General features: G+C 39.1%; 2 protein-coding genes and 1 long non-coding RNA gene across 3 annotated transcripts; 2 read left to right on the plus strand and 1 right to left on the minus strand.

The window, feature by feature from the left end:
* Window positions 1–4,252: 4,252 nt before the first annotated feature.
* LOC115267631 (myrosinase 1) lies at window positions 4,253–6,312 on the plus strand. The gene is made up of 5 exons (XM_029874775.2): window positions 4,253–4,353; window positions 4,414–4,612; window positions 4,676–5,153; window positions 5,211–5,305; window positions 5,367–6,312. Exons 1-5 carry the CDS (start codon window positions 4,298–4,300, stop codon window positions 6,150–6,152), a joined length of 1,614 nt encoding a protein of 537 aa, XP_029730635.2. The 5' UTR covers window positions 4,253–4,297; the 3' UTR covers window positions 6,153–6,312.
* A 941-nt stretch (window positions 6,313–7,253) lies between these two features.
* Window positions 7,254–9,144, plus strand: LOC115267608 (myrosinase 1). The gene is made up of 4 exons (XM_029874735.2): window positions 7,254–7,411; window positions 7,469–7,658; window positions 7,730–8,302; window positions 8,362–9,144. Exons 1-4 carry the CDS (start codon window positions 7,371–7,373, stop codon window positions 9,142–9,144), a joined length of 1,587 nt encoding a protein of 528 aa, XP_029730595.2. The 5' UTR covers window positions 7,254–7,370.
* Window positions 9,145–21,139: 11,995 nt separating this feature from the next.
* LOC134288260 (uncharacterized) lies at window positions 21,140–21,572 on the minus strand. Its single transcript, XR_009997854.1, has 2 exons — window positions 21,309–21,572; window positions 21,140–21,246 (listed from the first exon to the last, which is right to left on the minus strand). It is a non-coding gene; the product is annotated as an uncharacterized LOC134288260 (long non-coding RNA).
* Window positions 21,573–26,088: the final 4,516 nt, after the last annotated feature.

Raw genomic sequence — 26,088 nt, forward strand, 5'->3', positions numbered from 1 at the left:
ACCGAATAGTTTGACCATCATGAGTAAAGATTTCGATTCTGGATAAAAATCGGTAACTAATTAATGAAGCGTCCGATTTGAATGCGGTCTTCGGCAAAGTTGTAGCTGATAGAGTAGCCTAGGATTACCAAGGGTCGACTAACCCAATAGGGCACTTGTGGAAATGCTACGGTCGATTGAATGAAAAACATCGTTTTCCCATAGTAATTCCCATACAAACTTTGACGGGCTTGTGCAGTCTCAATTTTCAACCAAATGAGCTAAAATTTTGTGAGAAGGCATATAATCTGGTTAGGAATCGAATAATCGGTGTGGAGCAAAAACGATTTTTTGAACCACGCTAGTGTGTATGTGTGTGTACAAATAAACTCACATCACTTTTTGGCAGTAAACCTCAACCGATTTTAATGACCGACGGTTCATTCGACGCGGAATCTGGTCCCATTGTTTCCTATTGAAAATGGTTCGGATCGGTCCAGCCGTTCCGGAGTTATGGCCATTTACGTGTTCCGGACCAGTACCCTTGGAAGGGGCCATACATAAAAATGTAACAATCACATACATGCGACACATCAAACTGCGGCATTTTGGATAACCTGATGAACAGTCAGCAAGAAAACAGTCTCAGACCATATCTGAACCGGTAGTGTTTCGGAACCGGTTCCGGGAGTCCCGCTGGAAGTGGCCAAATATAAAAGTGAACCAAATCCATGCATGCGATACATCAAATTGCGGCATTTTGGATAACCTGATGAACAGTCAGCAAGAAAACAGTCTCGGACCGTATCTGAACCGGTAGTGTTTCGGAACCGGTTCCGGGAGTCCCGCCGGAAGTGGCCAAATATAAAAGTGAACCAAATCCATGCATGCGATACATCAAATTGCGGCATTTTGGATAACCTGATGAACAGTCAGCAAGAAAACAGTCTCAGACCATATATGAACCGGTCCCCGGAGTTCCGCCGGAAGTGGCCAAATATAAAAGTGAACCAAATCCATGCATGCGACACATCAAATTGCGGCATTTTGGATAACCTGATGAACAGTCAGCAAGAAAACAGTCTCAGACCATATCTGAACCGGTAGTGTTCCGGAACCGGTTCCGGGAGTCCCGCCGGAAGTGGCCAAATATAGAAGTGAACCAAATACATGCATGCGACACATCAAATTGCGACATTTTGGATAACCTGATGAACAGTCAGCAAGAAAACAGTCTCAGACCATATATGAACCGGTAGTGTTTCGGAACCGGTTCCGGGAGTCCCGCAGGGAGTGGCCAAATATAAAAGTGAACCAAATCCATTCATGCGATATATCAAAGCGCGACTTGTTTGATAACCCAATGAAAGGTTGGCATAAAAAAAGACTCAGACCATATCTGAACCGGCAGTGTATCGGAACCGGTTCCGGATGTCCCGCTGGAAGTTCATATATAAAAGTGATCCAAACCCATGCATACGGCACATCAAACTACGGCATTTTCGATAACCTGATGAGCAGTTAGCAAGAAAACAGTCTCAGACCTTATATGAACCGGTAGTGTTTCAGAACCGGTTCCGGGTGTTCCGCCGGAAGTGGCCGTATATAAAAGTTGACAAAACTCTTGCATGCGGCAAATCAAATCAAGGCTTTCTCGACAACCTGATGACCGGTTATTGAGGAAGTAGGCTAAGACCACATTATGGACTGTCAGTAGTGCCGAAACTAGTCCCCTCCGAAAGCGGCTAAATATAAAATTGAACCAAACCCATGGCTTTTTTGATAACCTAATAAACTTTAGCAAGCAAATAGGCTCAGACTATTTAAGAGACTATCGGTAGTGTTTCGCAACCGGTTCCGGGCCGGAAATGACACCAAACCCATGCATGCGATACCTCAAATCACGGCTTTTTAGGTAACATGATGAACAGTTGCAAGAAAATAGACGCAAGCTCTTTCAGTGTGTTACGGAACTGATTACGGGTGTCCCGCCAGAAATGATCAAATGTAAAAGAGAACCAATACATGCGACATATCGATGACTTATTCAGTACAAGATAAACGGTTAACCAACAAATAATGTCAGACCATATTTGGGAGAACCGGTAGTGTTCCAGAACTGGTGACAAGACGAGTAACGCGTCGGAAGTGGTAAAATATAGAAAAGAACCTTCGTAGATAGAAAGGAACTAAACCATAGCGGCGTTTTTGATAATCTGATGAACAGTCAACAAGAAAATAGTCTCAGGCCACAGTAGTTCGGAATCGGTTGCGCGTGTGATTTGATAGAAGTGAACCAAAACCATGCATACGATACATAAAATCGTGGCATTTTCAAAAATTTGCCGAACGGTTAGCAAGAAAATAGCCTCAAATCACATCAATTTCCGGCTTTTCAGATCACGTGATGAACAGTTGACGAAAACATAGTCTAAGACCATATTTGAGACAACCGGAATCAGTTCCAGGTGTCCCGCCGGAAGTAGTCAAACGTAAAATTTAACCAAACCCATGCAAGCTGCACATCAAATAGCGGAATTATAAAGGTTAATAAAATAAATGTCAAAGCGATAAATCAAATTGTGGCTTTTTTGATAGCATGTAAACGTTGGGTAAGGAAACGACGTCACACTTTGAGGGGGTAGGGGGGGTTCAGCAAAGTGTGACGACCCATACAAAAATTTCAGAGGTCCCATACAAAAAGTGTGACATAGGGGGGAGGGGGGGTTGAAAACGGTCGATTTTTGCGTGACATAATTTATGGACGTTCCCTAAGATTATAGATGAGGAAATGATCAAAGTCTTCATATATGCGAGAGAACGAAAACGTGACCAAAGCGATCTCTTCAAATCACACCATTTCAGATTCCTGCGGTGTAAATGTATAGTAGGATGGATCAATGTTTTATATAAAAATAAAATTTAATCGCGTCAACCTTATACAGTTTTTCAATCTCCAATCCCCTTATGCTTCTAAAATTACTGCTCACAATTTGGGTGCGGCTGGTTGAGCCCTCACTCTTCTCATTGCGATTGAAATTTGAATGGAAAATTTACATTTTCTGCATTTTCCTCGTAGGAAGGTCAAATTTTACATGAATCGTGTTACCAATGATAATAAAATATAGCCTAAAGTGTACTGAAATAAACATTGGCGAAGATCACAAAGTGATCTGTGATTGTGAATAAAGTTAAACTTCTTCAAGCATTAGCTGACGCTCACCCCGCTGCCGTAGTGCATGGAATGGGGTCACAATGACCCCAATACACGACTAGGGTTAAGGTGGTCAAGCAGTCAACTGAGAGGTCTGATCTTTTTCTGCTCTGTTTTGTTGTTGAACATAACATCGGAATATGTATCATCAATAGGTTTCGAAAATCGATGATGGCTTTGTTAAAATTGTTGCTAGTGTAAAGTGTTTTCAGGATTCAGGAACATTTTGGCTAACGTCGAAGAAAAGTTTATGAGTACATATTCGACGAGAAAGGCACTATCACCACTAGGTGGATTAATCTGGGTTTTTAAATAACATCTCGTGTCTTGGTCATTACGTTCCCTGTCGGCAGCGCTTCCGCGGTGAGATTTCTCACCTCAACAGCCGCATCAAGAACCTCTTCCACCAAAGTTGGTGGTGCTTTTGCGGGTTTTATTGCGCTTGAGCACGATGATCATAACGCCTGTACGAGTACGTCAAATACTGCGTACGTCGGCTCCAAGATACATATACCTACGAACTTTGCATCGCTCCTGGCGGTTTTAACCATTAATGGATCGGTAGAGGCAGGAGGTAGAAACTTGTCAGGACCAGAGCTATGTTGGACACTTCTTGCAGGTTATCGACTAACTAAATTCTGTAACGCAAATAATGGATTGTCTCGCAGAAAAAAGGTCAACTACTGCTCTGGTTAACATAGTGAGGGAGTACAGTATTAGTTCATCGAACGTTTCAATACTTACACAAAATCTATACTGTACCTGTATCTAGGTTTGTTCAGTCATCTTCCATCTGTTATTACCAAATAGGAGACACCCGATTTATTTCTTCGCGAGATAGTGTGCTATCTCGTCTTTTTTGCGTATCAATTACAGTGCGCCTGCCCAATCATCATCTGCATCTTACGGGTTATTTAACTGTTATATTGGTTATCATGTCCCCAAATAAACAAAGTTCGCGCGATAATAATGAAAGAAGATTACGAGATATTATGTCATTCAGTGACGAGCCAGATAATACGGACAATCGAATACCCCCTGTTTAGATTCGATTACCGTTTGTGATATTTTTGGTAAAATTTACTCAGTCGTGCGCGGCTTCTAATGGGTGTCAGAATGGGCTTGAGAATACGGATGTTAGTTGTGGTGTTCTATTGTTTGTGAGTGATATTTGTCTAATATGTGAATGAATCTGAACTAATATACATTTATCAATCAAGAACAATTGCAGTTGTAAATGGACAGAATAGGTTTCCAGCGGAATTCAAATTTGGCGTTGGAACGTCAGCGTATCAAATTGAGGGAGCATGGAATGAAGACGGGAAAGGAGAGTCCATCTGGGATCATTTGGTACACAATCATCCGGAGAAGATCGCTGATCATACGAATGGGGATGTAGCCTGTGACAGTTATCGAAATGTAAGTTAAACTAGTACAGTTTGTTGGAAACGTTGATGATAATGATTTTGTATATCAACACAGTACAAACGGGACGTGGAAATGATCCGAAATCTGGGGGTCAACATGTATCGCTTTTCAATGGCTTGGAGTCGCATTATGCCAACTGGTGTCAGTAATCATTTGAACCAAGCCGGAATAGACTATTACAACAATTTGATCAATGAACTGATCAAGTATGACATCGAGCCAATGGTGACGTTATATCATTGGGATCTACCGCAGCGATTGCAGGAAATGGGAGGTTGGACGAATAGAGAAATTATCGATCACTTCAAAGAATACGCAAGAGTTGCTTTCGAGAACTTTGGAGATCGTGTAAAATGGTGGACAACATTTAACGAGCCGTTGCAAACTTGTCTGTATTCCTATGAACACGATTCAATGGCCCCAGGTTTCAACTTCCCTGGAATACCTTGCTATCTGTGCTCCCACAATTTGCTGTTGTCACATGCCGAGGCGGTTGAACTTTACAGAACTCAGTATCAACCAACTCAAAATGGTTCGTAAAATACGATGATATCCTCGAATCCCTCTCTTATCTCTCTAAACTCCTCAGGAATTATCGGTATCACAGTTGATTCGTCATGGGCCGAGCCAAGAAGTAACTCATCTGACGATCGCGAAGCTTCCGAATGGTCAATGCAGTTCCACGTAAGTTCAACCTACAATATCCATTGAGTAAACCATCTTAACAAACCATCCTTCTACCAAGGTCGGATGGTATATGCACCCGATTTTCAGCAAAACCGGAAACTACCCTCAAGTTATGATCGACCGTGTCAACATGCTGAGTGCTGAGCAAGGATTTGCCACCTCGCGTCTACCGCAATTTACAGCTGAGGAAATAGCCAAACTCAAAGGATCCTCCGACTTCTTCGGTATCAATACGTACACCACCTCGCTCGTATACAAAAATGATGCAGACAACTCGGCCAAGTACCGGGTTCCATCGTTCGATCACGATCGCAACACGATCGGTTATCAGGATCCGAGTTGGCCAGAAACGGGCTCCGGTTGGTTCCGTGTCTATCCCGAGGGAATGTACCACCTGTTGACCTGGATCCGCAATGAGTACGACAACCCGCCAGTTTACGTTACTGAGAATGGAGTCAGTGATCGCGGTGGAACCAAGGATTTGTCACGTATCAGCTACTACAATCAGTATCTGAGCGCCGTACTGGATGCTATGGCCGAAGGAAGCGATGTCAAGGGTTACGTTGCGTGGAGTTTGATGGACAACTTCGAGTGGCGAGCTGGGCTGACCGAACGTTTTGGGATGTACTACGTGGATTATAATGACCCCGGTAGGAAGCGGATTGCGAAGAGCTCAGCAAAGGTGTACGCGAACATCATCAAGACTCGAGTGATTGATTTGGATTATCTGCCGGAGCCAGAAATTTATATCCCAGATAATGGTGCCGCTATCGGATTGGATGCTCCACGAGGTTTGATTGCGTTGGCGATAGGTATTTATTGGGTTTACAAGTGCAACTTTTAGGTATTAAAATGATAAATTCAAAATTGTCTTTATTACAAAACAGAATTCCTATGTTGAATAGCTGCCATTTGACAGCTATATGAAAACTGTATGCCAAAGCAAGCACATATGTTTAATTGTTTACCTAATTACAAAAATCATCGGTATTTGCTGCACTGACGAAGTAATTTATTCCGTTGCCTTGGGCTCCCGTGCCTACATTCTCCACGTCAATGCGGTGCTCATAGAAGTGCTGCTTCCACCTTTCAATTACCTCACGTCCGTCCGTCGACAGGCTCGCATTAAATCCCTGAAGACGCTGTGAGATTCATTGATCTCCTGATAGAACTTCCGCGTTTCTTGAGAATGATACAAAAGCTCAATTTCCTCGCACTCTGCTTCCTCCAGGTGACGTTTTATTTTCTTCCACAAGAGGCGGGTCCGCTACAATCAGAAATTGTATTTTTCGCCGGGTTTCATGCTGCAGCATTAGGGATGATTGAGGACACTTGATCCCTGGGAAGACTTGTTCACGTTCCGTATTTTCTCGGAATATACAACTTTTTTTTTTCAGTATTCTTTAACAAACTTTTAAAACAAGAGACCATTGGCTGACATTGTTTTAACTGGAAGTACTTTAGATTGTGCAGTTGCGCACGCTATTGAGGCTTGTCTAACCTTTTTAAAAGCTATGGGTTCTATTTTTGCAATTTTTCCTAATATAGCTCTCACTAACTAGGTTCAGGTTCCTGGCTGGGGTGATGGTTTAGAAGTGCATTTAAGTAAGTAGAGTTTTTTTTCCTTATACATTTTACTTTCTTAGTATTGAAATACTATCGTGAGAGCTGAATTATGATAAAAAAAATATACTGTATCACATTTTTTGAATGGGATTGTGGCTATGATTCACGAAAAGTACCAAACTCATGTCTGTTTTGCACTGACTTTTTATCTCGTCTTCCTAACCACCAGCTATTTGGAATCTTTAAATGTGCCAATACCACTTTTCCGACAGAACGAATCTCTATCAATTGCAAACTGAATAAGCCGCGGATGATTAGGTCTTCTCAACAATGGCCCGGCACTCGTTCCTATCAGTCTGTCAGCGTGTCAGTAGGTATTCAATTTTATCATAGATTAACACCATGTGCGGATAGAGTGTCATATTTGCCGGTGCGTTCGAGTAGCACTAGTCAGTAGTATTAGGACAGCACTTTGAAGAGGATCAGATTGAGAGTTATGAAGTGCTTTGCGTGGGTCTGTTTGATGCTGGCCGTGGGGTAAGTTGCTGCAGCAGGTGACTTCGAGTGGAAAAGTTTTTGATTAGGTGATTTTAGCATTTCCAACGGCCAGAGGACTTTCCCAGATGACTTTATATTTGGCGTTGGAACGTCTGCATATCAGATTGAAGGTGCATGGGATGAAGATGGTAAGGGCGAGTCCATCTGGGATCATCTGGTGCATAACCATCCCGAGAAGATTGCTGACCGTTCTAATGGCGACGTAGCTTGTGATAGCTATCATCTGGTAAGATGCGCAATCTAAGTATTAATTGTTGGCAACTTTCCATAACACAAACTTGGATAATTTGTATATAGTGGCGCCGAGATGTAGAAATGTTGAAGGACCTAGGCGTTGATATCTACCGATTTTCAATTGCGTGGACTCGTATAATGCCTACCGGTATCAGCAACCAGATTAATATGAAAGGTGTAGAATACTATAACAACCTGATCAATGCGCTTCTGGAAAACGACATTACTCCATTTGTGGTGCTGTACCACTGGGATCTGCCGCAAAGGCTACAGGAGATGGGCGGATGGACTAATCGTGAAGTCGTTGGTCATTTTCGAGAGTACGCTCGTTTTGCCTACAAAACCTTCGGCGACCGTGTTAAATGGTGGACGACATTTAATGAGCCCTTGCAAACCTGCCGACAATCTTACGAATGGGACGCAATGGCACCGGGACTTGATTTTCCAGGTATTCCTAGTTATCTCTGCACTCATCATGTACTGCTTTCCCACGCCGAAGCGGCCGCTGTCTACCGACAAGAGTTTCAAGCAACTCAAGGAGGCAAAATCGGTATAACCATTGACTCTTCTTGGGCAGAGCCCAACACCGATTCTGCCGATGATCAGGAAGCATCGGACATCAATTTGCGATTCTTCGTAAGTCTATTCAATGTAAACGTGTGTGATTTCTTTTTTACCATCTTTATCCCCAACAGCTCGGTTGGTACGCAAACCCCATCTTTTCCGCTGAAGGTAACTATCCACAAGTGATGATCGATCGCATTGGCAACTTCAGCGCTTCACAAGGTTTCGCCAAATCTCGTCTACCGGCGTTCACACAGGAGGAAATCAACATGCTGAAAGGATCAGCAGATTTCCTAGGATTCAACACCTACACAGCATACAAAGTTTACAAAAACGATGCAGCCAATTCGGCAAATTTCCCACAACCTTCGTATGATCATGATCGCGGTATCGTTGAATATCAGGACCCCAACTGGCCGGAAACTGGTTCTAGCTGGTTCCGAGTTTACCCAAGAGGAATCCACAAGCTACTGAAGTGGATCAACAAAGAGTACAACAACCCCCTGGTGTTCGTTACGGAAAACGGGTACAGCGATCTTGGCGGAACTCGTGATGAAAAACGGGTAAAATTCTACAAAGACCACCTGAACGCAGTGTTGGATGCCATCGACGAGGGATGCAACGTCAAGGGATACGTTGCGTGGAGTTTGATGGATAACTTTGAATGGCGAGCTGGGCTGTCGGAACGGTTCGGATTGTACTACGTGGACTACAATCACCCCAATCTGACCCGGGTTCAGAAATCTTCGGCCAAGTTCTACGCCAACGTAATAGAAACGCGCAGCCTTAATATGACTCTGATGCCAGAGCCGGAAGAATACACGCCATATGAACGAGGAGTTGGTTCAGTGAATATTCCTACTATTTCGGTAATTCTTGCCAGTATTGTTATGATGTTGAGGCAGTTATTTTAGAATGCATATGCAACTAATAACACTTATTTAAAAAGATTTAGAATTTAAACTTGTATTATTTCCATTCAAGATCACATTCCAAGATTTGTTATGAAAATATGTCGTAGTGATCTTTTTAACATGATTGTTGTCTTAGGGCCGATTTCTTCACCTACCCGGCTTAACGACATAAGCCTGGTTTACCTTAAACCACACTTAAAGTTAAGCCAAATTCTTAAGCCCGGTTTAAATATATGCATTTCTTCACGCCGGCTTAGCAAATGAAGGCGATGGCTTACGCTAAGCCAAGCTTAACGAAATTTCCCATATCATTCCAGTGACTTTCCAATGGAAACGTCACTTTAAGCCGCCGATATTTCGAAATGTCCGTTATATGCAGTATAGAGTAACAACAACAAAACATCCGCTGAAATTTTTGCAGGAGAAGAGGAATCGCTCGGTAAATTTTTCAGATTCAGAAGGAAATATAATAAACAATGATGAACTATCTAGACTGTTGATATTTTTTTCTTTGATTTGGTGCCTACTCCATATGATCGTTCCACAACATTTGGTGTTCGAATTTGCTTTTCATTGTACAAACTTGGAGTGCCACATAGCAGAAAAGGCGTTGCAATGTTGATTTTATGTTTTGATATCCAGAATCGCCTTCGAATAAGTAATCTCCATTATCGCCCTGTTCTTCTTCTCCATGGCTCTACGTCCCCACTGGGACTTGGCTTGCCTCGCTTCAACTTAGTGTTCTTTGAGCACTTCCACAGTTATTAATTGAACACGCAGAAAAATGTCGCTGATGGTTTAAAACAATAAAACGCATGGTTGATTTTCAAACTGAGAATTTACTTATTCCAAAGTTATATTTAATTGTTTTCATTTAGAGTTTATCGATAAAAACAACCGATTACCATCATTTCATATAATGTCAAAAATTTCATTTGTTTCAACAAAATAAAAACAATAAACATGGTCCGAAAGCACTCACAAATCTATAAAATGCTTACCCCAACATCGCCACAACGAATAAGGTGCAGCAAATCCATCACGCCAACTTCCAAGTGTAGCTTTGGCCGTGATGGATAACGCGCAGGTACTCACGACAGCATCCACAAAAAGTTGATCGGTTTCGCCTTTTTTGTCTTTTTTTTAGTCGTTCTCCTCCCCATCCGCTTACCGACGGTCTAAAAATAGATTTCCGAGCTGCCGCAGTTGCTGCCGTCACCAACACAATCACATTCCGGGTTTGTTAGTGTCAAAAGTGCAGTCGTTTGAATCAATCCATTATTTCATGTTGAAAATACCATATCTCTGTTTGTTTTAACAAACTGTCAAAAATTTCGACAAATGAAAATATTTGTATTATCAAACAATAGAACAGTTCAGTTTAAACTAGAAATCAGTTTGTCGCTATAGTAAACTGGAAAATCGGTTGATTTGAACTAGAATTTAATTGTGTTTACAATTTATTTTTCTGCGTGAAGGGCTTTCTTTGCCTGCCATTGCATGAATTTGTATATGCAATGAAAGCCACAGCAAAGTTCAAATTCAACTAGAAACTGAAATAGAAACAGTTTATTCCACTTTTATTCCATTCGTTGGTGTTTTTTAATACTTTATTTTTGAAATGTTTAGGTGCCGTTCACAAATTACGTAACGCTCTAAAGGAAAGGAAAATATGATCGTGCGTTACGGTCCATACACGGTCCATACAAAAGGTTTAGGATTTTAATATAAAAATGCGTTAATACGATGCACGCTGCCTAGTACTAAAATATAAAACGGAACGTTTTTTGCAGTGCTGAAAATGTACACTCCCGTTCAAAAGTTTGGGGTCACCCCCTCAAAAACTTGTCATTTTTTTAGGCCCATATCTCCGCCAATTTGCGTCCGATTTCAAAACCCTAGGTTTCATTCAAAAGATAATAAGTCAAAGAAACTTTGAACATGATTTAAAAGAAACTTTTTCAAAAAAAAATTGTATGTAAACTTAACCCAAAGATGCCAAATTTTCTAAAAAATGAATATAAACTTACGGCAGTGTCGCTGGAAGTTGGGTCGACCAAGTTTTAAGATGAGAGCGGTAATATGACCCATTTTCTATTAGCTTTCAACTGCTTTTTACAGAACTTAGCTAAAAAATCTAGAAAAAAAGTTATTAAGTAAATTAATCCTTGATATCATCGACCAAAAGTTTGGGGTCACCCCTCAATATGATGTATCGGCCAAAAGTTTGGGGTCACTATCGTAAAACATGGAAAAGTGATTTGGTGATATCTTCGTCATCTATAGTTCAATTTTAATTATTTTTGGCTCATTTCAAAGATAATTAACTAAATTTACGTTTGATGTTTTCAACTTAACGTATTCAACGATTTTTGTATATAAAAATGTTATGTAAAGTTAACACATTTTACCACGCTTCAAAAAATGAGGCAACTTTACGTTAAGTTTTAGTATGTAAATTTCAACAAATATGTGTGGTTCAATGTCTATGCAGTAAGTATCATTCATTTTGTTTGAAATAAGCCAAGAAGAATTAAAATTGAATGAAAGATGACAAAAATATCAACAAATCACTTTTCCATGTTTTACGATAGTGACCCCAAACTTTTGGCCGATACAGCATTTTGAGGGGTGACCCCAAACTTTTGGTCGATGACATCAAGGAATAATTTACTTAATAACTTTTTTTCTAGATTTTTTAGCTAAGTTCTGTAAAAAGCAGTTGAAAGCTAACAGAAAATGGGTCATATTACCGCTCTCATCTTAAAATTTGGTCGACCCAACTTCCAGCGACACTGCCGTAAGTTTATATTTATTTTTTAGAAAATATGGCAACTTTGGGTTAAGTTTACATACATTTTTTTTTAAAGTTTCTTTTAAATCATGATCAAAGTTTCTTTGACTTATTATCTTTTAAATGAAACCTAGGGTTTTGAAATCGGACGCAAATTGGCGGAGATATGGGCCTAAAAAAATTACATGTTTTTGAGGGGGTGACCCCAAACTTTTGAACGGGAGTGTAATTTCGACCTATATAGATTTAATGTCTTCGAATATCTTCGAAAAAGGCTATAAATATTCATCATGAGAAATGGGATTAAATGTGCGCCTTAAAAATCGAGTTTTGCAACGAGTTGCAAAACATTTTTGCAATGAAAAATAAATCACTAGAATATGATCATTTCTATCAGTACCATCATGCTTCGCGGTGTTTCGATGGGAACAGTCATGTCATGCTAGACACTAAATTTTGATCAAGCAAGCTGTACCATAACCGTGATAATTGGGAAAGCTCTTGCCGTGACAACTCGGGTTGTGGATCAAACAATTTCATTATGATTCATAATACAACCGAAATCACTTGCATTATGAATCATATTGCAATTGTTTGGTATAGTACGATAAACTAGTCCGTTGTGATACGGCAAGTATAAATCAAATTTCATAGTGCTGAGTTGCAAAAGGATATTTAAAATCCATTTGCGTCGTGTTTTCGGCAGTTTTGTTCTCTTCGTCACGGGAGGTTTTTAGAAACCTATTGATCTCAAAGTTGGCCTCAAATGCTTCCAAAGTAAGCTGAATGATATGGCAATGTTTCAGGCATTTTGGCCGACAAAAACCCCCCACGACGGAGACGGCAAACCTGCCAATAATATCCAACGTCACCCTATTAGGTATTCAAAATAAGTCATGTTTAGAAGTACACCACGAATGAAACTTTTTTTTTTGAGTGTCATCCTAACTTTGTTTGTAAAACAAAAAAAAATAGCTCTTGAACCATAAGAGATGAAAATGTTTATTGTGACCTGAAATTATAGAAAAACCGGGTTAAAATAAATAGAAACTTCAATGCAAATGTACTTTCGACTTCCAAATCAGTATGACAAATTTCTAAAACTATCAACACGGTGCTTTTTTGAAAGCTTTCAATCTAATGTAAAAACTTGATTGTCCCAAACCCGATGTGAATATTTTATACTGACGATCCGCCGGCTATAGGTTATCATTTTCTTTATCATCGTCGTGTACATGTTTCTTAAAAAATATTTTCTGCCGTTTCAAAAATGTATTTATGAAGCAGATGAAGAAACCCAAACTCTACAATTTGCGGCTTAAGACTGGCTTAGCGCTGCTAAGCCATCTCAGAGCACCGCTTAAAATAAACCACACTTAACGTAAACCGTAGCTTTATTAAACCGGGTTTAATGGTTAAGCCGAGGTGAAGAAATTGAAAAAAAGTTAAGCCCGGCTTAAAATGTTGCTAAGCCTGGTTTAAAATTTAAGCCCGGGAGAAGAAATCGGCCCTTAAATCTTCATGTTGGTGTACAGAAGGTCTTGGTTTAATTCCCTGACTCGTCCATTAAATCATATATTTCTTTTTAGTTTTTCTTTTTTTTATTATTTGAAAATTACATAATATGTATTTGTATGTTCAATAGCTGACTCTCTAAACCTTGTATTATTGATTTTTTTAAATGCGATTCCCAATCTCCCAAAAAATGACCACGTGGTTTATGAACAGCCCCAAAGAGGTAGCACACGTCATATCTAACCTTCTGTAGGAGCTATGCCAAGCACATCACTCAGGCGTATTACAGGTTCAGCGTGCTTGTTTGGGCCATATGGACTCCTACACTTTACAATACAGGTCGGACTCGATTATCCGGAGACTCGATTATCCGGAGACTCGATTATCCGGGATTCGTTTATTCGGAATTATTGACTCGATTATCCGGAGTATTTTTTATTGAGATTTTTTTAATATTTTAATGCAGGAATTCGAAATCGTTTAATATTATAATACTGTGCTGACCCGATTTTGAGACGCCTCGATTGCGTTTTCTCCAGATATTTTCGGTTTTCTGACCAGATTGTGTTAGCTTTTTGTTGTAACAAGAAAAAGTGTTTTACATTCTGCATACCATTTTGCAATAAAAAAAAACAAAAATTTCAAGACGTTTGTCCTTAATATTAGTTGATATATTTTGGAATCACGTACAAATTACGTAACGATCAAATCTCCCGTTATATTTGAAAAGGGGCAAACTATTTAAAATTTCGTTTCAGCGAAAAAAATGCTAAATTTGCGTCTGTTTTCAAAATAAAATTTACGGTATCCTTTGGAAAAAGACGGCAATCCAGGAATTTCTCAAACAATGCCTGCAGAGATTCCATCGGATATTACTTCTGGGATTCCTCTAGAATTTCCAAGGAAAAGTCCTCCAGAGATTTTTTTAAATGATGAATTTCTGGTACAGACTTCCAGCAGTTGAAAGCATCCAAATAAGATGAATTCCTCTTGGTATCAATTGATATTCTTCTAAGAATTCCGTATGGAATCCTTCAGTCCGCTGGGATTTCTTCAAGAATTTACCTACAATATCACCAGGGTTTCTCTATAAATTTCCCAATAATTATTCTTGCAATTCTTGGAAATATTTCTCCAAAGATTTTTCTAAAGTTTCCTCCATAATTTAATCTTGGTGGAGCATTGGAAGTCCTTTAGGGAGGAAGTTTTTTTTTTATTTCTTTTTATTTGTGAATTTTACCTCAAGCTAATTCTTCACACAGGGAGGAAGTCCCAAAAGTACTGCTAGAATTTCTCCAAGCATTATTCCAGGAGCTCCTCTTCCTTGAATTTTCTGCAGAAACTCGAGCATAGATTTCTTCAGAGTTTCTTCTAAATATTTTTCAGGATATGTTTAGGGCTTTCTCCAGGAACTCCCAGATACCCGAGCAGGAGAGAATACGTGTAAAATATTAAACTGAGGTATGCAAAACCTGAAACAATAAATGGTGCCTGTTCTATAATTCAGTAATACCTCAAGCAGTCCTCAATACCAAACCAATAACTCGTTGAGGTATCTTTGTTAATGACTCCATACCTTGTCTTGGTATGATATTTAATTCGTTTCTGCTCGGGTATAGACCTTCAGGATGTTTTCCATGGATTTCTCAAGGGCTTTTTCAAGAATTTTTTACAGAAATCTTCTATGAATTACAGTCATTTCCGAAGTGATTCAGAAACTTCTTTAAAACTTCTTTAAGGATTCCTCCAGTGATTTTTTTTTTCAGGGGCAAATCAAGGAATTCCTTCAGAGATTTCTACAAGGATTCCTCTAGCGAGATTGTGATCGTTTTTGTATTAAGCGTGTTTTTGCTGAATTGGCATCACCGCTCTCAGTCTACGTGTGTATCAAAGACTTAGCGCAGAAGCTTTTTCTGGGTTAGAATACTTTGTAATATAATCCGGAAAGGCAACGAAAACGGATCCATTAGTTGGTCTGAAATGATGTTTATTTTTATTTGCCGCTCAATTAAATATGATTTATTATTCAAGCTGCCTACACCTATCGTCTACTGTCTTCTGTTTGTTAGGACACAATTGGGTTTTTAAATTAAAAAAAAAAACTGTTTTTTTTTTATTTTATGCAAAAGACCACCATTTTCTGAGCCACTTTTATTTTGCTAACATAAATAAGAAGATAAAATTGTTCCGCTATAAATAGCAAAAGTACATTTCTAATACTACAGCCCTATTCATTACATTTGTTCCCGTTCATGAAAACTGACAAAAATTAAAATAAACCACATTCCTTCACCAACCCCCTTTAACTGTACTGTTTCCTTTGATAGAATCAGAACCTTTTTATGGAGTTCGAAATTCACAAAAAAAACTATGCCGATTTGGCAGCATAAAATACAATCCCACTGTATACAATATTCTAAAGGAACGCCTAGAACTTACGTCACGCTTCACGAGGAGAGGGGGAATGACCAATGACCAATACAAAAACTTCATACGTCTCATTAAAATAGCATGACTAGGAGGAAAGGAAAAAATAAAAATGTTGTGTTACGTAATTTATGGACGTCCCCCAATTCAAATTTCTGGCTACGTCACTGCTTCATGCACATAAAATAACAAAAACATTACTTTTTCATACGTTTTTAAATTCCAAATTATAATTTTTTTCGTGATTCGATTATCCGGAGTGAAATAAAAATCAATACTCCGGATAATCGAGTCTGACCTGTACCTTATCATAATTGACTTTATTTTGCGACACCGCGAGTTATTTCATTTCATTATCCTCAGAGGGCTCAAAACTTCTCTCGTTCCTGGTTGCTCCACTTCCCTATTCGATGATGGAACTTATAATTTGGAAAAATATCATTTGTTAAAATTCCGTTTTCGATGACTACACTGAATCCTTCATATTCCTTTTTTCCGTCAACTCTAACGACTCTCCCTACATTTCTCTCCGTTTTGGTCTAACATAATACGCTGCAGAAAATCACTACGAAGTCTCCCAGAACATCATCGGTGTACTAACGTCACTTGGGCAGAAGTACCTTCCAAGATTGTTTCTCTTACCACTTTTCACTTCCCAAAACCAAACACCGGCTGCATCGAAACTGCCCCAGCATACTAATTAACCGCCCCGGAAAACGTCAATCCAATCCTAGCTGGATATCATCCGGAAATTCCATCCTAGTGAAGATTGCGATAAGAAACCAAACTTGCGCACCGCGGTGGTGTCGGTTAATAACAAACTGTATCGCTTTGTCTCATTGTGATGTCTCGTTGAGACCAACCAACATTGCACCAACATCGCGACGCGAGTCACAAGCTCAAGGAATTTTCATGTGCTCGCAGACAGATTTTCTCAATCTCGTATTGAGATTTGTGCGTACAGATACTAGTGTGGGTCATTGGAACCGTTTTCTCAGATCAAAGCTTTTTTGGTTCCGTTTCGGGTCCTGAGTATCTGTGCAAAATTTGAGCACGATCGGTTGCGTCTACACTTTGCGCATTGCAATTGAAATTTGTATGGGATTTTGTATGGGAAAACATACTTTTTTTGCATTTTTGTCATAAGTTGAAAAAGTTTGTCTGAAACTTTTTAATCACTACTGTAAAATGATAGCCTAAGATGTTCTGAAAAACTTTGTTGAAGACGCAAAGTGATCCGATGCTTGTGAAAATAGTTATAACCAACGAACCGCATGTATGCATGTGTTTATGTTTTAACATGTAAAGGAATAACAATAGCAACAAAATCATGCTGTTTCGCCAAGCAATGCCAACGCTATAACTTTTTTCATAAGCATCAGATCACTCCGCGGTCTTCGACAAAGTTTTTCAGGACACCCTAGGCTATGTTTTCACTTTATCGGTTACATGGTTCTAGACAAATTCGAGCTTGTTATGAGAGAAATGCAAAAAATGTGTTTTCCCATGTAAAACCCCATACAAACTTCAAACGCGATGCGCAAAACGTACACACCAAAAATCGATTTGGGATTTCAGCAAAATGGTTTACTGAACAATTATCAGCAAACATACATTTTACTGAAAAAATCAGCACTTTGGATTTATTAGCTGAGAATCAGCAAACTGGTCGGGTATACTGAGCTTTCAGCAATCTCGTCTGCCAGCAGCCACATCGGGTCAGTTGTCAAAGTGAAAAATAAAAAGTTGATGCTGTGCATCCCACCGGAATAGTTAACTCCATATTGTTCACGATCCAGATCGTTTTTTCAATAAAGTTAAGTGCTAACCAGAAGAAAATTTAGCTCTTCCCTCGGCTCTTCCCGTCTCTTTGGGTTAAAGGTGAGTATCGAAAATTTCGAATAAGTTATGAATATCACTGTAAAACTTTTGTTTCATTTGCACGACAGGTGATACTCCCAGGGGAAAAATAACAGATCCGACGATGTCCGAAAAGATAACTACGGTGCAATTGCTCCTCCAGTCCAGGATGTTTTTATATATTTCGAGTATATGATATCCGTCTGCGATCATGCACGAAGGACAGCACATTTAAAGCAAAAAAATCAGCCTGTGTTTTGTGTTTATTTTTCACCATCTCATGGACTTATGTCGAAGTAAAATTGAATAAAACTAATCAATTTGATTGAATACGCACATTTTCTTCTATTTAGCTGATTTTATGAGCATTTACAATAATCATTTTTAGTATTTTGCTTTGATTTGCTGAAACTCTTCAGTAAAACGGTGCCAAACTCCGCCTCGGTCGAGTTTACTGAAATTTCAGCACAATGTACTGATCATTCAGTAAACCTCTGTCAACTTCGATGACAGCTCAAATTGCTGACTTTTTCAGTAATTTTTTTTACTGAATTGTTTGCTGAAATTACAGCTCGGCAAAATTCAGCAAAACTTTGCTGATTTTCAGCGAAAAAAATTTGGTGTGTAGACACAACCGATCGTGCCCAAATTATGCACACTTAGGGTTTCGAACTATTTGGGCACCTGCGTCAATTCCCGGCACCCCACAGCAAAACAAATCAAAATATCATTTGCCGCTTATTTTCCAAACGCACTTCCGCAAACCTACGTCGTTGAACAGGACTATTAATTGCCGTATAAATGATCAATAATGCTCCCACTTGTTTCTGAAGCATGGTAGTGAAGACAAAAAGGTACCGGTCTTGGTTACTCGGTTGAATAGTGCCGGCCAAAGAGGAACAAATTTTACTTCGTTTGAATAAAAACGTTTTATTGATCAAGCACTGATCTCAGGTTCGTTATATGGGGTCCAAGGAGGCTTTAGCAAAGCATTTTCAGCAGGTTTCAGAGGCCCTTGGGGTGTTTCGGTGTCTCTGGTGCGTTACATGGGATTCATGTGGATTATAGGGGGGTTTCGGGGACATTACAGGAAATATCAAAGGTTATTCAGAACCCCATCACAATATCTTTTGAAACGCCCCTTAAATGCCCTTTGATTTAAGGATATTGTTCAAACCCCCTGATACGACCCTGCCCTGAAATGCCTCGAAACGCTCCTGAATCCTCCATAATCCCATTGAAATTCTCTTTATATCATCTTAAAATACCTCTGAAACCCTTTCAGAAGCCTTTGATAGGCTCCAGAAACCCCCTGAAACAAACCTGAAAACCCTTTGAAACGCCCCTGAAATGCTATCAAACGCCCCTAAAACCTCTAGGAACGCACTTAAAATGTTCCTGATACCCCCTGAAATACGCTTAAATGACTCAAAAATGTCTTGAAACACCCCTCAAACACCTTGTAACGCCCTTCGAAGGCTCTTGAGGCCCCCTGAGTGGCTCTTAAGGCCCCTCAAAACGTCCCTGAAACCCCTTTAATACTATTGAAATGCCCATGAATTACCCGAAATCACAACAAAACCTGACAGAACGCCCTTAAAAGGCTCCTGAAATCCCCTGAAACTACCCATTGAAAAGCCCCTGAAGCCACTTAGAACCCCCTTTTTGGGCATCTGAGAACTTTCTAGAAACTCCCTTACCCTCACCTCAAATGCCCACGAGCAAGACCCGTTCTCGTGAACTAGATTCCCTCATTAAATCCCAAATTTAAGTTATGCTCAAATTTCCCTCATTTTGTGTATTTTTTATTATTATTAAAACTTTTTCGTGCACTTTTAGCTTTCAGTTTAACTTCACATAAAACAAAGACTAAACAACTGAAAAATATGCAAACCTGTTTGTTGATTACGCCCCTGGCGCAGAGGCGCAACCTTCTCATCCGACGTCATACCAAGCACACACACCAGCGCACGCAAGTATTGTACAAACTGTTTACCCGAAACGTCAAACCAATGCACACTGGGCCACGAGCGGGATTTAGCAAGTAAAAACCTCTAGCGTTTCGGGAGTGCATTTTTTTGAGTTGATGTCTTCGGAGACTTGTATTAATTTTACCTGTACTTTTATGTGGTGATGAAAGTTAATTGGTAATTTTGCCGCATAGGTGGCGCTGCGATACTAACTTTTTTGTTTTACGTCCTAGAGATTTCCCGTCTTCTGCAAAGTTGTAGAGCGTGCAAAAATAAGTAAAGTCGCCGAAGACACCAAAGTTGTGTAACTTCAAACAACAAAGTTATACTAAAAAAAGTAAAATTTACGTGAAATTCATGCTTTTATTACTAGTTTGAAGGTTATTTGCAAATTCATTAATTTTAACACGTCACAAATGTTAATCAAAGTAGTCTGCGTCTGATGATACCAACTTTACAATTTTTCGGTGCATTTAAAATCGTATTTTGGACAAAATAGTAGAAACTGCTATGATTTTTACTATCAGTTTTTTTTTTAAGTTGCAAATATCGTCAAAATTTGATGCTTGCTTCAAAATATACCACTCAAGATGTATTAGATTTGACGGAGGTATAATTTGGTGTTTTTGAGAAATCTTGTTATGAAATATTGATGGTTTTATACCTAAGTTATAACTATATAAATACCTAAGTTATAACTATATAAATATTGGAAGAGAAACATTCCTTTATTCCGGATGTGTCCTGCATTAGATCAAAGTCCAAATAAAGTCGTTCATGTCCCATACATTGGTGTAAAATTTCGGGGCTCATGGAGTACTAGAGCAAAAATGTATAATACTTGCAATGAACATTACCTTGCATTTCACTCCAAATTGGATATCTAGTACTCCGTTATTGTTGCTATCAGCAATCAGCAGTTTGTGTATCCAAGTGTAAACATGAAAAATGTTGGCGTATCAAAATCAAATTTCGTGGTGTGCGCCTTTTACTATCCTTCGTTTCATTTTAGGAATGCTCGAAGGATTTTAAAACTGATGGATTCGGATTAAAAACTGCCTAAATTGTCCTATCACTGATGCTTCAATTTGGAACGATGTTGAAAGGAATGGGTGCGTCTAGGCCTTCGATTTGCTGCAATCTTTCAATCGTCTTTCTTATAACGCGGTAAATCTTCAGCTGGCTGGGACTCGATACCTCGCTCCGTTTCCGGCATAATTCTCTTGCATGCAGAAACAACCAGGGAGAACGTATAGCCGAACTGACGCTAAATTGTAACCGCTGTCGTCATAACCGTTTGTGAATAAATATATATATGGCTACAACGATCTCCTATCCAGCATAAACCAGTTTTCAGTACCGTAAAGGAGTACCTTCGGTCAGAAGTCTTCATAAAATTTAACGATAATGAAAATAAAACATAATGAAGTAAAATTTATAAAAGTTTATTTTGAACTCAGACTTGATTCTTGCCCTCTTCTACCAAGTACTCAAGTATCCTTGTTCAAGTCGGCCACGGTCGGGTTGCGTTTCGCTCTAAAAAAACAAATTAGATCACAATTTAGAGCTGGTAGATATTGTTCTAATATTATATGTACCTTACAAAGTGCCATGTATGCTTTGAAAACTGCTGCTTGAGCTGCGGCAGTCTGGTGAGACAAGTCGTTTCGGTTTTCCTTTTGAACTTTGAAATTGAAGCTTGACATGTTTTCGTAAGCTACTACTTTATCGTCGGCTACTACGACGCAAAGTATATAGAATTAAGGTAGTCAGCCAAACGTCAAACTTGGGTACCGGGGACTAAATGCAGTACTAGAGTTGGTACCCAGTCCAAGCCCGAGTGCTACGACTTTATTTGGACTTTGATTAGATCCTAACGAACCAATTTTTCAATTGAGTTTTATGTTTACCCAATGCCCTGATTACTTCAAATAGACGTTCTGTGTTCAGTTGTCTTGCGCATCAATTGGGTTTTTAAATTAAGAATAATGTATTGTTTTTTTGATTTTATATGAATGAGCACCATTTTCTGAGCCACTATGATTTTTTTTCAGATTTTTCGAACTTTATTACATACTTAAAATCAATTTCAAAGAGAATTTTCGAAATCACCTTTTGATAGCTAGGCAACTGCTTGACAGCTCCGCCCAGTACAAAATGCGACGAGGGGTTATTCATCAAATCGCTCCCATACAAACTTAAAAAAAAGACTACACAGTCTTCAGCCAGAGGCTGCACAGACTGAACATTACATACACGAGACAACGGACAATACACATAACACCCAGTGGCCCAATGGGGAATTTTCCGTTCGACGAAAAGTTTTCCCCGACTGGAGCGGGAATCGAACCCACACTCCGAGGCTTACGAAACGCCTAGACGACTGACGCCGCTAACCGCACGGCCACGAAGCCCAATTTTCAACTGATTTAAAATAGGTTTCCGGGCACCAAAATTCATGAAAATTTGGATTTCGGCTCAGTTTGGCATGCAGATTCCGAATATGGAATTATCTCAACACCGCTAAAGAAGCCAATTTAATGAATCAACAGTGCCCATATATGTATTGTTCTATTGAAAGAAATTATAATGGTTGTTGACCCTATGTGAGCGAATCACGCAAGTGCAAAGTTTCGTTATGAAAATCCGTGTGGCCAATTATGATTTTCAATTAACTCATACAACGTACATATGTACAAATGAATAAATTATTTGTAAAATTATGAAAAAAAAAATCCTCAGGTCAAAATGAGATGTGAAGTCACGACTCTTATACACTAGCCAAGTGCTTTACCAACTAAGCCACCGAGCCGATTAATGACACGGCATTGATTTTTTCATAATTTAATCAATATCCATCTGTACATATGTATGTTGAGTTAACTGAAAATCATAATTGACCGCACGGGTTGGTATACCGGAACTTTGCACTTGCTTAAGTCACTTACAAACGGTCAAAAACCATTATATTTTTTTTTCTTTCAATAGACCAATGAATATGTGAACACTGTCGATTCAACAAACTGATACGCAAGATAATTCAACACGAAACGTCAATTTTAAGTAATTAGGGCGTTGGACGTTTACTTTTTCGCCCAAAATATCATTTAAAATGCACCGAAAAATTGTAAAGTTTGTATCATCAGACGCAGGCTACTTTGATTAACACGTGTGACGTGTTAAAATTAATAAATTTGCAAATAACCTTCAAAATAGTAATAAAAACGCGAGTTTCACGTAAATTTTACTATTTTTAGTATAACTTTGTTATTTGAAGTCACACAACTTTGGTGTCTTCGGCGACTTTACTTATTTTTGCACGCTCTACAACTTTGCAGAAGACGGGAAACCTCTAGGACGTAAAACAAAAAAGTTAGTATCGTAGCGCCACCTATGCGGCAAAATTACCAACTAACTTTCATCACCACATAAAAGTACAGGTAAAATTAATACAAGTCTCCGAAGACACCAACTCAAAAAAATTTACTCCAAAAACGCTAGAGGTTTTTACTTGCTAAATCCGACTCGTGGCCCAGTGTGCAATGCTATCCATTGTGAACATGAACTCTATAGGGACAAGTGCAGTTTAGAATTCACTCCACGTTTTACAGTTTGTAATGGCTCATTTTGATCCATGTTAAAGTGAAATTTTATACTATCCCGTTAAATAACATCAAGTAGTGAATTCGCAAGTAGGTAATTAGTATACAGTGAGTTTTCTAGTGAACTAAAACATGAAATTATTGATCCCCTAGTTGCATACAGTTCTCGATCCAGTGTCACTTTGTAACCTCTAAAATCGCTCAAGCTTGCATGAGCACAAATGTGCGGTAAGAAAACCCATTCAATATTGTATTTCCCTTAGTTTAAGTGAACGACATTCTTAGGAAATTCAACCAAACGAAGACCAAACCGAGTGACAAGAACGAAAGCGTACAGAAATACTACACACTCAATCCTGAATTGCCTGTGCAGCAATTTTTTGACGAAAGTAGAGCAGCAGAACTATTTCGGTAGCTTTGGTAATCGCTTATGCTGAGGCTTAGTACACCAACTGTCAAAACCGGGTGCAAAAGGTAAACAATGGAGTATAGCTGTATTCAGCTGTTCTATTTTCGTCAAAAAATTACCGAACACGGTATTCCAAATTAAGTGTGTAGGGAGACTAAACGCAAGTGTTTTTCTTTTCCATTATGTAACCATAGTTCGTAAGACAAAATGCCCGCGAAGAGGCCACACATTGAAATTTGTACTTCCTTTGTTCCATGCAGGAATTTATTAATCCACCCAGGATTCCAATATAGGATAATTCGCTAATTGTTGAACACTACCCAAATGTTGAACAGTTTCTGAATATTTTATTATAAATCTTACTTGAGTAATTTTCATCCAACGTTAACATATGATGTAGATGCATATACATGTGTGTCACGATATTGCTCTAATTAAGTTACAAAATTATACATATTTTATGTCAAAAAAATTTATTGAAAATTTTGTACCGCTGATGACACGAAAACTGCACAATTCTTAGGATTTATTTTAAGAAATTGCTGTTACGAAATAAGCTTTGCGGGCAAATCGACCACAAATATCAAAGGCACACCATAGTTACAAGAACTGGAAGGATGTCATTAACAGTTTAACATTGTTTAATATCACATTTTCATTGTAATTAAATTTGAAAAAAATATTTTTCTTATCACACTATCATTATGCATCCATGATCCAATTGTTGAACACTGGCATAACCTACGATGTTAGCATGACTGCTAGATGCTTTTTCACTTTACCTAACCGTGCATTTCATGGGGTTCCAAGGGCGTTTCAGGGATGTTCAAGAGGAATTCAGAGTGTTAAGGGGGTCCCAGGAGTTTTTCAAGGCGTTCCAGGAGGCTCAGGAGCAACCCACGTGTTTTCAAGGGATTTAAGGTTCGTTCCATGAGTGTCCTTGGGGGTTGAGTGGGTCCCATGGGTTTCCAGGAGAGTTTCAGCGGCTTTTAAAGGCGTACTTTTCTTCTGTCGTTTTCGCTTCTAATCAAATCTTTTCAGCCATTTTTACATCTAGTCATGTTTAAAACGATTTCATTCCCCTAGCTCTCTTCAAATGTGCGATTCCTTGTCATTCAAATGAATTGTCGCTAGCTCAGACTAGCTGGGCACCAGTGTACGCAGAATATGGCACCGCAAGCGAAAAATAGGCAACAAAGAAGGCACGGCAACAACGCTTTGTTTTTTCGTAGGCAGATAATGACAAAATCGCTCCCGAGTTTGTACACAACAAAAACGGTAGGAATATTTGTCTCGTTCTTTTCACATCGTGATTTTCGCATTAATTTACAACTGAAACTCGACGCTGAGGATGGCAAGAGTCTTGATTCGTCCAAATGCTCATGAATTCGATGATGTGGGTCGAAAATTTCAGCAGAAAAGCCGGAATATCGGCACACGCACGGTAAGTGATGTTTGTTTTATTGCTTTCATCGCCTGACATGCATTTGCTGCGGAGTGTCTTTGTTACCAACATGCACCGTTTAGGACAAAGCGTTTGTTTTTCAGCGTGATCCGTTTTTCGTACCCTGCTGGGCACAAAACACGAAAACCCCGGAAAAAAATCCGCCAGAGTGAAAAAATATCGGATGTCGGGTCAAAGTCGGGTCAATTTTTATCAAATTTTGGACCACTGTTGGACCCACATCGGGTAACTGTCGTGTCTGTGTTGGGTTTGGTGGCCAAAATAAAAACAGGTGAATGATTGGTTGATGTCGGGTTATACGTCATCAATTACGAACAAACCTTCAACCGTTCAACAATTGGCGAGAACCGTCCAACATTAGAATGAGCTAGCTTAAGGAAGCGTTCAACATTTGGGTTACAGACTTCCCATACAAATGTTCTATTTTCTCTTAGAAAATGGAATTTAAGGGAATACAAATTCAATGGGCAGTATAAGGGATAAGTAGATCTAGACGTTCACTGGATATGTTTCAACTAAAGTGGAATTATGCACGGAAAAACAAACGAAAACCAAAATGCCGGTACTAACCGTTCAACAATTGGCGAATTACCCTACCACCCTAGACATCCAAACAAATTTTGTTTTATTGTCGGTGGTGAATCGGTGATTATTAAATCGGAAAAATCCCTCTCTGTTGAACATCTTCCAACACTGTTATTGCTCAACAGCACAATTGTGCTGGTCCGTCACGAAACGGATAAGAGTACAGTGACCGGCACAAAAAAAGATCCACCTTATAGTGGTTACAGTTTCTTATAAAAACTACATGCAAAAATGATAAAATATACCATTCAATTAATGCACTTCACCCATTTTACATTATTTCAGTAATCTGTGTTGAAAAATATTTGTTTTTTTGA

Source organism: Aedes albopictus, chromosome 2 (genome assembly GCF_035046485.1).
Source record: "Aedes albopictus strain Foshan chromosome 2, AalbF5, whole genome shotgun sequence".
Classification (NCBI taxonomy): Eukaryota; Metazoa; Arthropoda; class Insecta; order Diptera; family Culicidae; genus Aedes; species Aedes albopictus.